Source organism: Akebia trifoliata, chromosome 13 (assembly GCF_017979445.1).
Source record: "Akebia trifoliata isolate Shusen 1 chromosome 13, ASM1797944v1, whole genome shotgun sequence".
Classification (NCBI taxonomy): domain Eukaryota; kingdom Viridiplantae; phylum Streptophyta; class Magnoliopsida; order Ranunculales; family Lardizabalaceae; genus Akebia; species Akebia trifoliata.
The window spans coordinates 3205963-3219604 of NC_141387.1; the positions used below are offsets into that span (position 1 = coordinate 3205963).

At 33.6% G+C, this 13642-nt stretch overlaps 1 protein-coding gene across 1 annotated transcript; it reads left to right on the forward strand.

Moving 5' to 3' along the window:
• The first annotated feature begins 6824 nt into the window (after positions 1 to 6824).
• Positions 6825 to 12102, forward strand: LOC147387344 (xyloglucan endotransglucosylase protein 6-like). Its single transcript, XM_086421070.1, has 4 exons — positions 6825 to 7095; positions 7183 to 7283; positions 9253 to 9446; positions 11405 to 12102. Exons 1-4 carry the CDS (start codon positions 6927 to 6929, stop codon positions 11712 to 11714), a joined length of 774 nt encoding a protein of 257 aa, XP_086277196.1. The 5' UTR covers positions 6825 to 6926; the 3' UTR covers positions 11715 to 12102.
• Positions 12103 to 13642: the final 1540 nt, after the last annotated feature.

Sequence of the window (13642 nt, forward strand, 5' to 3'; positions counted from 1 at the left end):
TCTAGTTCTTATATAAAACTTCTCATGTCACTTAAGTAAATATGAGAGAGAGACTTGAATAAATCCATGCACGCGCACAAGGGACATATGAACTCAAGAAGGATTTAATACATTGGTCCAAAAAATCCTTAATGCATGTGCGGGCACATGATGCACACTCAGAGGGCTGTATATTTTGACAATTTGACATCACATGGGTGTGCGCGACAGACCCTTTTGCTAATTTATGTGTTGGGCTTTGACTTAGTTCTTTTGAAGGGGCATGCCCCTTAATTCCGATCACCGTTCAATTAGAACACTTCTTGATTTCCTATAATGTTCATCTTTTTAGGACACATCTTTTGATTTTAGATCGTCTCTTAAGAGACATCTTTCCTTTTCCAAAAGACATTATGTCTCTTAGAACCTTCTTTTCCAAGAGACACCATGTCTCTTAATATTCTATAAATAGGTCATTTCGACATTAATTTTTCTCATTCAAAAATTTTCTCTTTTCTATTATTTTAACTTGCTTGTATTCTGATTTCTCGTCTATATTCTTTGAGAGTACAAACTTAGCAATCGGTTCGCTAGATGTGTAGATTGAAGTGCTGCATTTGCATGTGTGATCTTTGTATCTTGGAAAACAATGGTTCATTGATCTGTGGGCACCAAGTTACGGGAACAAAATTGTCTTAAGGACATTGTGTTCAACACAAGCCTCGGTCAATCTTTATTTTGTTCAATTCTCGGGTATCTACTAGATAACATAGAGATCTATATATGTAGACAATCATGAATAAATCAAAGTTATGAGAATATTTATATATATGTAGATAAGACAAAGATATGATGAGATCTACATTAGTAAACAATTATGAATAACCAAAATTATGAGATCTAAAATGTTACTCATGTTCTTCCAATAAAAAAATGAGGGGACAAGACTAAATTTTCCAAGTAAAAAATTATAATAATAAAAAAAAAAAAAGTGAGAAAAAGAGAGAGTCGCCTCTTTTACTGATTTTGGAGAAGAAAGAAAGAAAAATGTCAGTCGTCTCTTTTACTCGTTTTGGAGAAGAAAGAAATAAAAATGGGGGACGATTAGTTGGTACAGCACATTTCCTTATCTCGCACCAAATTTCTTTCTCTTTAATTTTTTTTAACAAATTTAAAGAGGGGCATGTTCGGCACCCTACTATTTACCCTACGTGTTTTGTCCTACATGAGTTAGAAGTTTTGGAATTGGCTAATTTTTGATGAGGAGATCGTCCTCATAGAATATCAGCCCATTTCAAAACGTCTAACCTCATCAAAAATGGATTACAAAAAATAGATGGTCAACGATTCTTCAAATTGCAAACATGGGGCTAGAAGTATCAAAATGCGTTGATTTTTTATGAGGATGATCTCTAACCCATGTAGGACAAAATGTAGGGTAAATATTAGGGTGCTGAACATTTCCATTTAAAAAAATCTCTTTTAATTAGTGTTTGATTTCTACATGTGATTCCCTTAATTTTGCTTCTAACTTTTGCTTGATTTTTTTGACTATTGAAGGAAGACATATTATGGTTCAATTAGAGAGAGAAAGAGTATATATCTAAATCCGGAACGATGACTTCCCATCACTTTCATCTTGGGGCAATCTTATTTTGGAAAATTTGGTTGGCTAGAAACAAGAAACTATTTTCATACATTAAGTCAGATTGCAAGTAAGTTATTCTCTTGACCCCAAACTTGGCAAATGAAAGGAGCAGTCGAGTGGGGATGTTCTTGAAAATGTCAAGTTTTCTCTTTAAGAATCCAGTGATGAATCAAAATCTTTTTCTATTGGAAAATAAAATAAGGGTGTTATGTGATGGTTCAACAAAGACGGATAACAATCATGTGGGAATTGGAATAGTGGCTCTTCTTCTAGATAATAAGGTGATCAGTAGACTTGGAAAAAAAACTTTCAGGTGATTCAGCTCTTTTTACAGAAGCTTTGGCGATTGAAGAAGTTATCCTTATGGCAATTCAAAGTTGTTGGATGAATGTGATCTTTTTAAGTGATTCTTTGCCATTCGAAATCCCATAGCAACTTATCCTTGGGCAGTTCACGTGCCTATTGCAAATATAAGATCTTACCTCAGTCCATGAGATGACTTCAGCTTTCAATTTATCAGGAGAAAGTTCAATAACCAAGCATATCTATTAGCTTCTCGTAGTCTCCTTTGTAACCCTGTCGAGAGGAACTCATCTACTTGTCTAAGGGTTTTGAATTCTACTCATGAATAAAATCTAGTATCTTTCCACACAAAATGTGAACACATTTTGTTGAATATTATTTTGATGAATATTTGAGTTAACTCTGTGTATTCTAACTAATTACATGCCTCCTTTAACAACCAACCCCCCCCCCCCCCCCCCCCCCAACACACACAAAAAAATAATTTTAGATGATTTAGGTACCCCCATTTTCAAATTGGTGATATTCACCCTTTGAACTTATTATTCTTTTTTAGAACCCCCCCCCCCCCTTCAAAAAGAAAAAAAAAATTTCTAACCTTAACCAAATATCTTTTATTTTTCTTCCTAAAACAAGTCATCTCCAAGCTCATCAATTATTGGACTAAATTAAATTTAATATGTTAAACCACATCTTCAATTTGTTATTTTGAACTCGTCTTAATCCCTTGAGAAAATTCTAAAATTTTCTATCAAAAAATTTGATCTTCAATCTACTTCAAAAATATTATATTAATTTATAAGTTTAAACTAGTTTAAGTAGATTAATATTAAGGTTGAAGACTAAGGTAAAAAAAAAATTCTACACAACATTAAATATTGTTGGTATTAGAAAGAAAAATCAAAGGGTTTTTTTATTTCAAGTTAAAGATGACTTAGGGTAAGAAGGTCATTTTGCATTAATCTAACTACTAGAGAGGACTGTATAAAAGACATAGGTCAAGGAGACATGTTGGCCTTTCGGGGTATATTTGAGGTACCCTATACCTTTAAATTGATGACATTGTTTCCTTGACTTAGTTCTTCTCTCATAGGCTAATGAGAAATGATTTAATAGACTCAACATTAGAGATTGATGGTTTTAGAAAGAGAAGTCAGAAGGGTTTCTGGTTTCAGGTTGAAGATGAGTTAGGGTCAAGAGGTCATTTTGCATTAATCTTGGTACTATAGGTCGAAGGGGCATGTAGGCATTCAGGGTGTATTTGAGATACCCAATGCCTTTAAATTGATGACATTGCTTCCTTGACTTAGTTCTTTTCTCATAGATTAATGAGAAATGACCTAAATCTCCATTTTAAAATTTCTAGTAAAAAACTCCTCCCCAAAATAAATCATCTTCAAGATTTTCTAAATGAGTTAGTTTTTGGTACTTATAGGCTTAGGGTGGATTGACTTTCTAGTTACGTTTCTAATTTAATAGGCTTTAGTCAATGGCGTAAAGAAATGTATTAAAAATCGAGCCAATAATCAAACCAAAATTTTGCTCAACTGGTTGGACTGGGGTTCGACCAAGGTTCAATTCGATCGAGTCGATTTTTATATATACACTGATTATGTGTTTTCTCATTACATTTTTATAAAATATTCACGTCGAATAAATAAAATATAAGATTTTAAAATTAAATTTCAATTTGTAAATCTACATGAATACTAAAACAGTAACATATTTTGTCAACAAATATTGATGAACAACTTCCATCAAATCAAAGTAAAATATAAATAAAAATTTTCAACTTCTTGATGTTGAAATCAACAAAATAAATAATTAAGAAACAAATATATGAAATTTTCTTTTTCCCCAAATCTTTCATTTTCGTCAATGCTTCAAAGTATTTCATTGTCCTATCTATATTTTATAAAAAAATAAAAAATGTTAAAGTTTTGATTTAGTTAAGGATATTTTTCAGTTATTTAAAGATCTCTAATATTTGGTTTAGTTGATTGATAGATTTTATTTGTTAAAATTTAAGTCATAGTAGGTTTCTATATTTATTTGGTATTAAAAAATCTAGATTTTATTTGTTAGTATTTTAGTTATGATAAATTTCTATATGTAGTACTAAAAATCTAAACATGTCAACTAGGGACTAGATTTTCTAATTTTGCAAGAGAGAATCAATTGAAAATTTTCAATTTTTCAAGAACCGGTTCTTGAAAATCGACGGTTTAGACAATTGAACCACCGGCATTAAAAAACCGTCTATTCTCACTTAAGTATCGGCTCATTAAGAACTGAACTGATTTTTATAGGAAATTCAGTCAGAGCAAGTTGAATCGTCAGTCCAATCTGAATTTTAAAACATTGGTGTAAAGTTCAAATTAATAATTTTCTAATTTTAGTTATTTTATAATCTTTTGGTTGCCCCATCTATCAAATTTAGTGTGACGTCCATGATGGAACTTTTTTGTTTCTTGGATCAATCTATTCGGTAGGTTTCTTTGCCCAAAAATGGGTGTGTGGGTTCAATACTTGTCATGAATCATGTAAACTTATCATGGATTGGTTTCATTTAATAAGTTGTCCTAATCACGAAAATAAAAAATATGGGGTTCCTCTTTATACACAGGTGGTCCTGAATAATTAGGATGTCTCTATAATTCCCCTTAAATTGATTTTATGTGTGAAAATTCGAGTCCAGGATGAGAGACACATTCCTAATCTGTGTCCCCAATTTTGATGTGTGCTATTTATGACTTTTAGTATATTACAGATAGGTGAATCTTTGAAAGTTTCTAATTCATCTGTAGTATATAAGTCTTGTCGAGAAGGCGACTGGTTAATTTTTTGGTCAAGGTGTGATTATTTCGAGTAGCTACACTTCAAACTTACCTACTCACAGAGGGGTCTACTTATGCAAGCTACTCTGAATATGAAGTCAATAATAATATTTTTTTCCATCCATCAACATCCAACATTCAACAAATCCATGTGATTGACGTTCAATTATTTATTTCATGTGTCATTTAGCAATCAGATCTCAAGTGCTATTTACACATACTGTAAACCCCCCCCCCGACAACTTTGCTTTTCAAGTTAATAATTACGAATCCGCCTTTAAAGCTCGAGTAGTGAAATGCACGCATGACTTCACATAATCTCTTGAAGCCTTCCCATCAAACACGGCTTCATTTCATTATATTATACTATAATGAAACCTTCGTTATATTATAGCCCACAATAACTGCCCCGTAAAGTGCTATGAGTAACATTGAAATTGTCACGTTTGGGACATTGGTGTGCGCATAACCATATATAATTCTCATTCATATCTCAATGAAAAGCTATCTATGGTTCTGTAGACACATCCACATCAGTAATGTCCGAAACTATTTCCACAGAATAAAAGGAAGAGTTGGGCTTTGACTCACACCGGATAAGAATAAGAAAATTGTCTAGTTCTTATATAAAACTTCTCATGTCACTTAAGTAAATATGAGAGAGAGACTTGAATAAATTCTTGCACGCGCACAAGGGACATATGAACTCAAGAAGGATTTAATACATTGGTCCAAAAAATCCTTAATGCATGTGCGGGCACATGATCCACACTCAGAGGGCTGTATATTTCGACAATTTGACTTCACAAGGGTGTGCGCGACAGACCCTTTTGCTAATTTATGTGTTGGGCTTTGACTTAGTTCTTTTGAAGGGGCATGCCCCTTAATTCCGATCACCGTTCAGTTAGAACACTTCTTGATTTCCTATAATGTTCATCTTTTTGGGACACATCTTTTGATTTTAGATTGTCTCTTAAGAGACATCTTTCCTTTTCCAAAAGACATTATGTCTCTTAGAACCTTCTTTTCCAAAAGACACCATGTCTCTTAATATTCTATAAATAGGTCATTTCGACATTAGTTTTTCTCATTCAAAAATTTTCTCTTTTCTATTATTTTAACTTGCTTGTATTCTGATTTCTCGTCTGTATTCTTTGAGAGTACAAACTTAGCAATCGGTTCGCTAGATGTGTAGATTGAAGTGCTGCATTTGCACGTGTGATCTTTGTATCTTGGAAAACAATGGTTCATTGATCTGTGGGCACCAAGTTACGGGAACAAAATTGTCTTAAGGACATTGTGTTCAACACAAGCCTCGGTCAATCTTTATTTTGTTCAATTCTCGGGTATCTACTAGATAACATAGAGATCTATATATGTAGACAATCATGAATAAATAAAAGTTACGAGAATATTTATATATATGTAGATAAGACAAAGATATGATGAGATCTTCATTAGTAGACAATTATGAATAACCAAAATTATGAGATCTACAATGTTACTAATGTTCTTCCAATAAAAAAATTGAGGGGACAAGACTAAATTTTCCAAGTAAAAAATTATAATAAAAAAAAAAAAAAGTGAGAAAAAGAGAGAGTCGCCTCTTTTACTGATTTTGGAGAAGAAAGAAAGAAAAATGTCAGTCGTCTCTTTCACTCGTTTTGGAGAAGAAAGAAATAAAAATGGGGGACGATTAGTTGGTACAGCACATTTTCTTATCTCGCACCAAATTTCTTTCTCTTTAATTTTTTTTAACAAATTTAAAGAGGGGCATGTTCGGCACCCTACTATTTACCCTACGTGTTTTGTCCTACATGAGTTAGAAGTTTTGGAATTGGCTAATTTTCGGTGAGGAGATCGTCCTCATAAAAAATCAGCCCATTTCGAAACGTCTAACCTCATCAAAAATGGATTACAAAAAATAGATGGTCAACAATTCTTCAAATTGCAAACATGGGGCTAGAAATATCAAAATGCGCTGATTTTTTATGAGGATGATCTCTAACCCATGTAGGACAAAACGTAGGGTAAATATTAGGGTGCTGAACATTTCCATTTAAAGCTTCGGCTGAATATTTGCAATTGCAGAATAGAAGCTTCGGCTAAGCTTAGAGCTTGAAGCCGAGTGTCTCTTTCTTTGAAGCTCTCTCTCAGTAATGGCGGCTTCTTCGTCTGTAAAGTTTCTGTTTTTGAGCTTCTATGCGTTTGTTTTCGTGGGTTTAGTGAGTTCGGCTAGGTTCGATGAGCTGTTCCACCCAAGCTGGGCTTTAGATCATGTAATCTACGAGGGAGAGCAGCTTAAGCTCAAGCTCGATAGCTACTCTGGTAAATCATTACAGGATGACTTGTTTTGTTGTTTCTCTTATCCCCTGTTTTTATGGAAAATTTGAAACTATCTTGTCGATTTTACAGGAGCTGGGTTTGCTTCAAAAAGCAAATATTTGTTTGGAAAAACAACAATTCAAATCAAGCTTATAGAAGGAGACTCTGCTGGAACTGTTACTGCCTTCTATGTAAGAAAAATCTCCTTTAATTTTTTTATATAGATTATATTGGCACACCAACTTCTACTTACAACACACCAATCTTCTATAATTGGGCGTTGTTAACATGTGCCCTTAGGCAGACGCTAAAGCAGGGCAAACCACATTTTTTAATAAAAAATAAATAATAAACAAATTATTTTATATAATAAATCATTAATAGATTGATAAAAAAAATTATTAATTTATCTCTAAAGAAGTCATTAATTTATTTCTTACTCTTAAAATAATTCATAATAAGTAAATAAATTTATTTATTTATTTATGATATAAGGTTTGGTTCGATTCTATAAAAGCCTTTTCTAAAACCATAACAGAACTGCAACTTGTTCGAAATCGTACCAAACCGACCCAAAACTATCGGCTTGGTTCGATTCTTAATTTGAACCGGACCAAGTTGCACCCTTACATTAAAGTGCAATAAATGCCCTTAAAAATTTACTTTTTATCGAAGTACCCTCATATTCCAATTTTCAAAGTGTATTTGTTGCTCATTAACGTGTACTCAAAGGGCACACGTTATTAGAATCCTATAATTAAATACATAGTGGAGTTAGCATGGACATCTTTTTGGATTTAAGGGTAAACGTGGAAAGATATTATAGGTAGAAGGGTATAAATTGGAGAGATATCGTTGAAAGTGTGGTGGTGGTGGCAGATGAAAGAGAATGAGTTGAAGGGGGATGATTTTTTGAGTTGTGATTTCCAAATTCACCCTTTGACAACCACCCCCCCCCCCCCCCCCCAAAAAAAAAAAAAAAAAAAAACTCTCTTGAGATGGTTGTGCATAGAATCATAGATTTTTCCTTGGGATACACAATCGCACATCTTGATAAAATATGTACAATTGCGTATCTTGAGAAAATTTATGGTTCTATGCACAATCATGTTAGGATAGTTTTTCCAAAGGGAGGGGAGGGGGGGAGGTTTCATTTTATCATTATTCATGATTTTTTGCTCATAGCCCATCAGCTATTTGATATGTGGCACAAATGACATCACCAATAGAGAGAAACTTTCTAATCTCCTAGCAAGTCTGCCCATAAATTTTAATTTTATGATTTAAGATCTTAAAATGGGTCATTGAGCCCACATTGATTATCACAAATTTTATGAAAAAACTCATATTAAAAAATATGGCTTTTTGAGCTTAATCTAGGGAATTGAAAATAGATGGCTACTGAGTACCCAAACTTAAAATTAAAAGTCAATTGTGAAAAATAAAGGGTTTTTTTATTTTTATTTTTCCCATTTTTCTAAAATTCATAGAATTTTGTCCTTTGCAACCTTATGACATCAGATCATGTGTTTGAATGCCAAAAAGTAATCCGATAAAAGAAATTCCATTTTCCACCAAGGCCAAGAGAGAAATTTCCCCTTTATTGGTGATATCATTTGTACCACATGTCAAATGATTGTCTGACTGTGAGAAAAAAAAGAATACTAATCAAAAAGGTGAAGAGGGAAGATAATAAAGTGGATAATGTGGGTTCCACTATAGTTGAGTAGTGGAGTAATATGAATCATACACCATTGTAGCTCAATTGGAACATGCATACCCACAAAATTGTAATTGGAATGGGATCCACTATTGTCTTATTAATGTAAGAGCACACGTTAAAGCGAAATAAATATATTTTCAAAATTGAATTTCCTATAAAAAAATACCCTCAAAAGATTTTGTTTTACCAAAAATACCCTCAAATGCTTATTTGCAAGGTGCATTTAATGCAGTTTAACAAGTGCTTTTAGAGCACATGTTAAACAAACCCTTTAGTCTCTATAGATAGTTTGATATGTTGTTAGTAAAAATTGGTATGTTAATAGAAGATTTAAAAACAAAAAAAACTTATTAATAGTTTCATTGTGAAAAACATCTATTTTGATTCAATTTTGATTTATTTATTTCTTTGTTTGGGTTTTAAATGAGGAGGTACAGATGTCATCTGAAGGTCCAAATCACAACGAATTCGACTTTGAGTTCTTGGGAAACACAACGAGTGAGCCATATCTGGTGCAGACAAACGTGTACATTAATGGAGTAGGAAACAGGGAGCAAAGACTGAGTCTCTGGTTCGACCCAACGAAGGATTTCCACTCATACTATATCCTCTGGAACCAGCATCATGTCGTGTTCATAATAAACAAACCCCTTCCACTGCCCATGGCTTTCTTCGCTCTCGTATTTTTGCTATTTTGCGCTAGTACAAGCATACCAGCGCATTTTAGAATTTCAGTACGTTTTTATTAGTGTAATTTAGACATAGGGAAATGTTCAACACCCTAAAATGTTTTGTCCTACACTTTAACAAGCGTGTTTTGTCCTACATGGGTTAGAAGTTTTGGAATTGGCTGATTTTTGGTGAGGATGATCTCTATGATTAGAAGCTCATTCTCACCAAAAATCAGCTCGTTCTAAAATTTTTAGCCCCATGTTTACAAGTTGAAAAATCGTGGACTGTCCATATTTTGTAAATCATTTTTGATGGGGTTAGAAGTTTTGGAATGGGCTGATTTTTGGTGAGGATGATCTCCTCACGATAGAGATCATCCTCACCAAAAATCAGCCTATTCCAAAACTTCTAACCCATGTAGGACAAAACACGTTTGTTAAAGTGTGGGGGTAAAGCTTAGGGTGGGGAACGGGACCCTTAGACATATTCCTTGTTTTGGTGAATATATACTCCCTAACCATGGTCTTCCGTAGAAGACTAATTCAAACCGACTTAAATACCATTGTCTTTTAAACACTTATCTAAACAGCTTGATATTTAGGATTGACTATCAATTGGGCCTACTAAGCCGGTATGATCTTGCCCATTGAGAAAATTAAGGACCCACAAAATTTGTCTTGGGCTAGAAAATTTTCAAGCCATTATATTCGTGCTGGGTTGTATTCTTGTCACTAAGGGTATGCCTAAGTTACCCTTCTATTACCTTTTAGAGTTGTGTCGAGGTGACACAGGTGACACATGCAAAGGGGGACACGGGTGATACAATGACGTGGTGGCGAGCACATAATCGTAGATACTTTTCAGTGAGATACGAGTTAAAAGCATCTACAGTTATGTGCACGCCATCACTTATTTTGTGTCCCCCCTTTGTCCATATTTGTGTCACTCTAACATTAGTGTACTTTTTAAGTCAAGAGGCTAAGGGTCTATTTGTTTGAGCTTCAGTGGCTAGTTTTTTTTTTTTTTTGGGCTTTTAAGTCAAAAAAACTAAATGAATGATGTTCATTTGATTTTTTTTTTTTTTGCTCCCATGGATTTCAAATGAAGTCCAAAACAGCTCTTAATAGAAGTTATCCAAGATGAACTTCTTCAAATGGCTTTTGCGCAAAGTTAAAAATGTAAGACGGCTCAAATATAGTTACCAAAATAGCCTTCATCTTTAATCAAAATTTTAACCAAATTTTAACTTAAAAAATAAAAAGAGATTACCAAAATATCCTTCATCTTTCAAAATGGGATTACTACCAAAATACCTTTCATCTTTACTATCAAGACTAAAAGTCATTCATCATCACTACTTTATTATTAAAACACCATTCATAATTATTTGAAGGGTGGATTGTGTATTATGTATATATTTTCTTTAGTAGGAAAATTTTATATGTCTATTTTTAAGAGGAGATATTATCGAAATTTTGATAGAATTATAAAATTTATAAATTTATTTAAATTGAAAATAATTATTTCTAAAATTTTTTAATATAAATTATATATATATATTTATTAAGGTATTTCTAGTCATTTTTGGTGTATTATCAACATTAAGGATATTTTGGTCATTTTATCAGAATCTAATAATAAAAAGCTTTAAACGAACATAATACTTCTGTAACAAACAAGTTTCTGCTGAATGTAATTTTTCTAGCTCTGAGCTTCTACTTTTTCAAGAAGACAGCTTATGGAACTGGAGTTGGCTTCTGTAAAATCAGATCCTAAGCTGCTAAGTTGAACGGATGTGCCCACAACCAACTTAGTACAACAAAAGAAATTTAGGGAGAGAAATTAGATTTTTGCAATATCTCACTTAAATCAATACTCGGTTTCTTACTTCAATTTGTAATTTGGTACTCTTTACAGCTTTCTAGTGGACGAGACACCCATACGGGTGTTCACAAACAAGAAGAAACAAGTGGTCCCATTTCCAAAGGACCAAGCAATGGGTGTGTACAGCTCCATATGGAATGCCGACGATTGGGCCACGCAAGGTGGTCAGGTCAAGACAAATTGGGACCATGCCCCCTTCTTATCATCCTACAAGGGGTTTGAGATCGATGGCTGTGAGTGTCCCATCACGATCACAATGGTGGAAAATTCACGGAGATGTAGTGGCATTGAGAGGAAATACTGGTGGGACCAACCCATGATGTCAGAGTTGAGCCTGCACTAGAGACATCAACTGCTATGGGTTCGGGCCAACCATCTCGTTTATGATTATTGTACTGACTCGAATAGGTTTCCTGTTGCTCCACCAGAATGTGACCACCACAAGTGATGAAGCACGATATTAAGAGGTGGTGTGGAGTGGGAGATTTTTTGCTCACAAAAAAGTTAATCTAGGGTTTAATAGAATCCCAGATGAACAATCACATGAAACCTAGCTAATAGGATGGTTTTGTAAATTGGGGGTACCCTCAATTCATATGGGTTCATCCAGATCCTGTGAAATCTTGATTTAACTTTTCGGTTAGTAAAATTTTATTTTCCGTGTGGTGTGGTGTATGTTGTGTACAAAAAAAGATGAATAAGTTTTTCTTTGGATCTTCTCACCTAATTTATTATAGATGTAAGAAAACATGATGGATTAATATTATGTTTTAGCTTTTCTATTAAGCTACTCTGATCAAATTGTGGATATTATGTTTGAGCTTTTCTATTAAGCTACTCTGATCAAATTGTGGCTATTGTGCTGGTGCACCAATCAGTCTCATTTTGTGGGGTTATAGCTGTTAAGGATGCATGGCTCACCATATACTAGTGACTACTATGTTCTGATTAATTCGCTTTTACTTTCTCAAAGATTAGTCTTGTAACTTTATTTTTATTTCTTAGCAAATTATCCATTGTATCACATTCCAATAATCAAGTCATTAATAATTTTAGCAGAGTAAAGGAGTTTACGCGATGTCATTTAGGTAAGTTTTTTGAGTTGACTTGGATGACATCATTTCTAGTTACCTATAATTACATCAAGTGAACTTGTTTGTGATTCCAATCAATTAAAGGAAATTGTATACCATGCAATAACAAGTGTGAAATATTGTAGTTGATCTAATTCTCTCTTTTGTTTCCTTGTAATCTGTTTTGGATAAGACTTCCTTAATTAGAATCCTTGTTGAGGATAGCATAGGGAAGATAGTGATTGTTCTATTTTTGGAGAGAAAAATGTGTTTTGTAAATAAAGATTTCTAGGGCTGTAAAATTCGAGAGAAAATAGTCGTTGTTCTTGTTTTATTATGTAGACGTAAGCACACTGCCAAATCACAAAAATCCTTGTGTTTATTCTTTTTTTTTTGTCTTCTTTGCTGTTGCGATTATTTCACAACTAAACCATACCTCATGACAACTTGCTTGGTTAGTTCATAAGTCATTGTCCTAATACAGCTTAACATTGCCACCATACAACAACAAACTTGGTCCCACCCATCATAATGAGTCAGTCCCTCGCACATGAAATACCTATAACTAGATGCTTGCCCGGACATGTTTTGTTCACTAGAAAAAGATTGTGTCCTCCAGATTGAAAAAACACTAAGCCACCGAGAACTGTACAAACTTAAATTACTATATAGACTTAAATTACTATATAGTGTCAATATTAACAAACATTCCCCCCCCCCCCCCCCCCCCCCCCCCAAATTTGGTGGGATTATGTGAGACATCTATCAATAACATTTAAAGATACTAATGTAGATGCATGCCCAACAAACCATGGTGATCACTGTTATTTTTTATGGAGCTTGATGGTACTGGTTAGCAAGACTTTTTTTGTGAATTCTGAAAGATTGTAGTATTCAAGATTTTCTTATTAAAAATTTTTCACTCATATGGATGGGACAAGTGTAAAGAATCATATGTCTTTTTCTTTGGGATACAAAAGGAGATCTAAGGTTTTGTGCACTTGCCGAGTCATGATCAGAGGATCTTCGCCACATGTCAAAGACAAATCGATGCTGGGCTGTGAGAAAAAACAAGAAAAAAAAAAAAAAAAAAAAAAAGAATCACTCACTCAATCTTGCCTTTTAGCTTACATTTAAGATGAGCGGAATATTCAAGCCAACAAGACATTGCGTTACAAGCCAAAAAACACGAGTGCAA

Bases quoted from the DNA above. Each gene is read 5' to 3' on its own strand.
- LOC147387344 (XM_086421070.1), top strand. From the start codon at position 6,927: ATGGCGGCTTCTTCGTCTGTAAAGTTTCTGTTTTTGAGCTTCTATGCG. The intron at 7,096-7,182 runs GTAAATCATTAC...TCGATTTTACAG, and splicing joins CAAGCTCGATAGCTACTCTG to GAGCTGGGTTTGCTTCAAAA. The intron at 7,284-9,252 runs GTAAGAAAAATC...GAGGAGGTACAG, and splicing joins GAACTGTTACTGCCTTCTAT to ATGTCATCTGAAGGTCCAAA.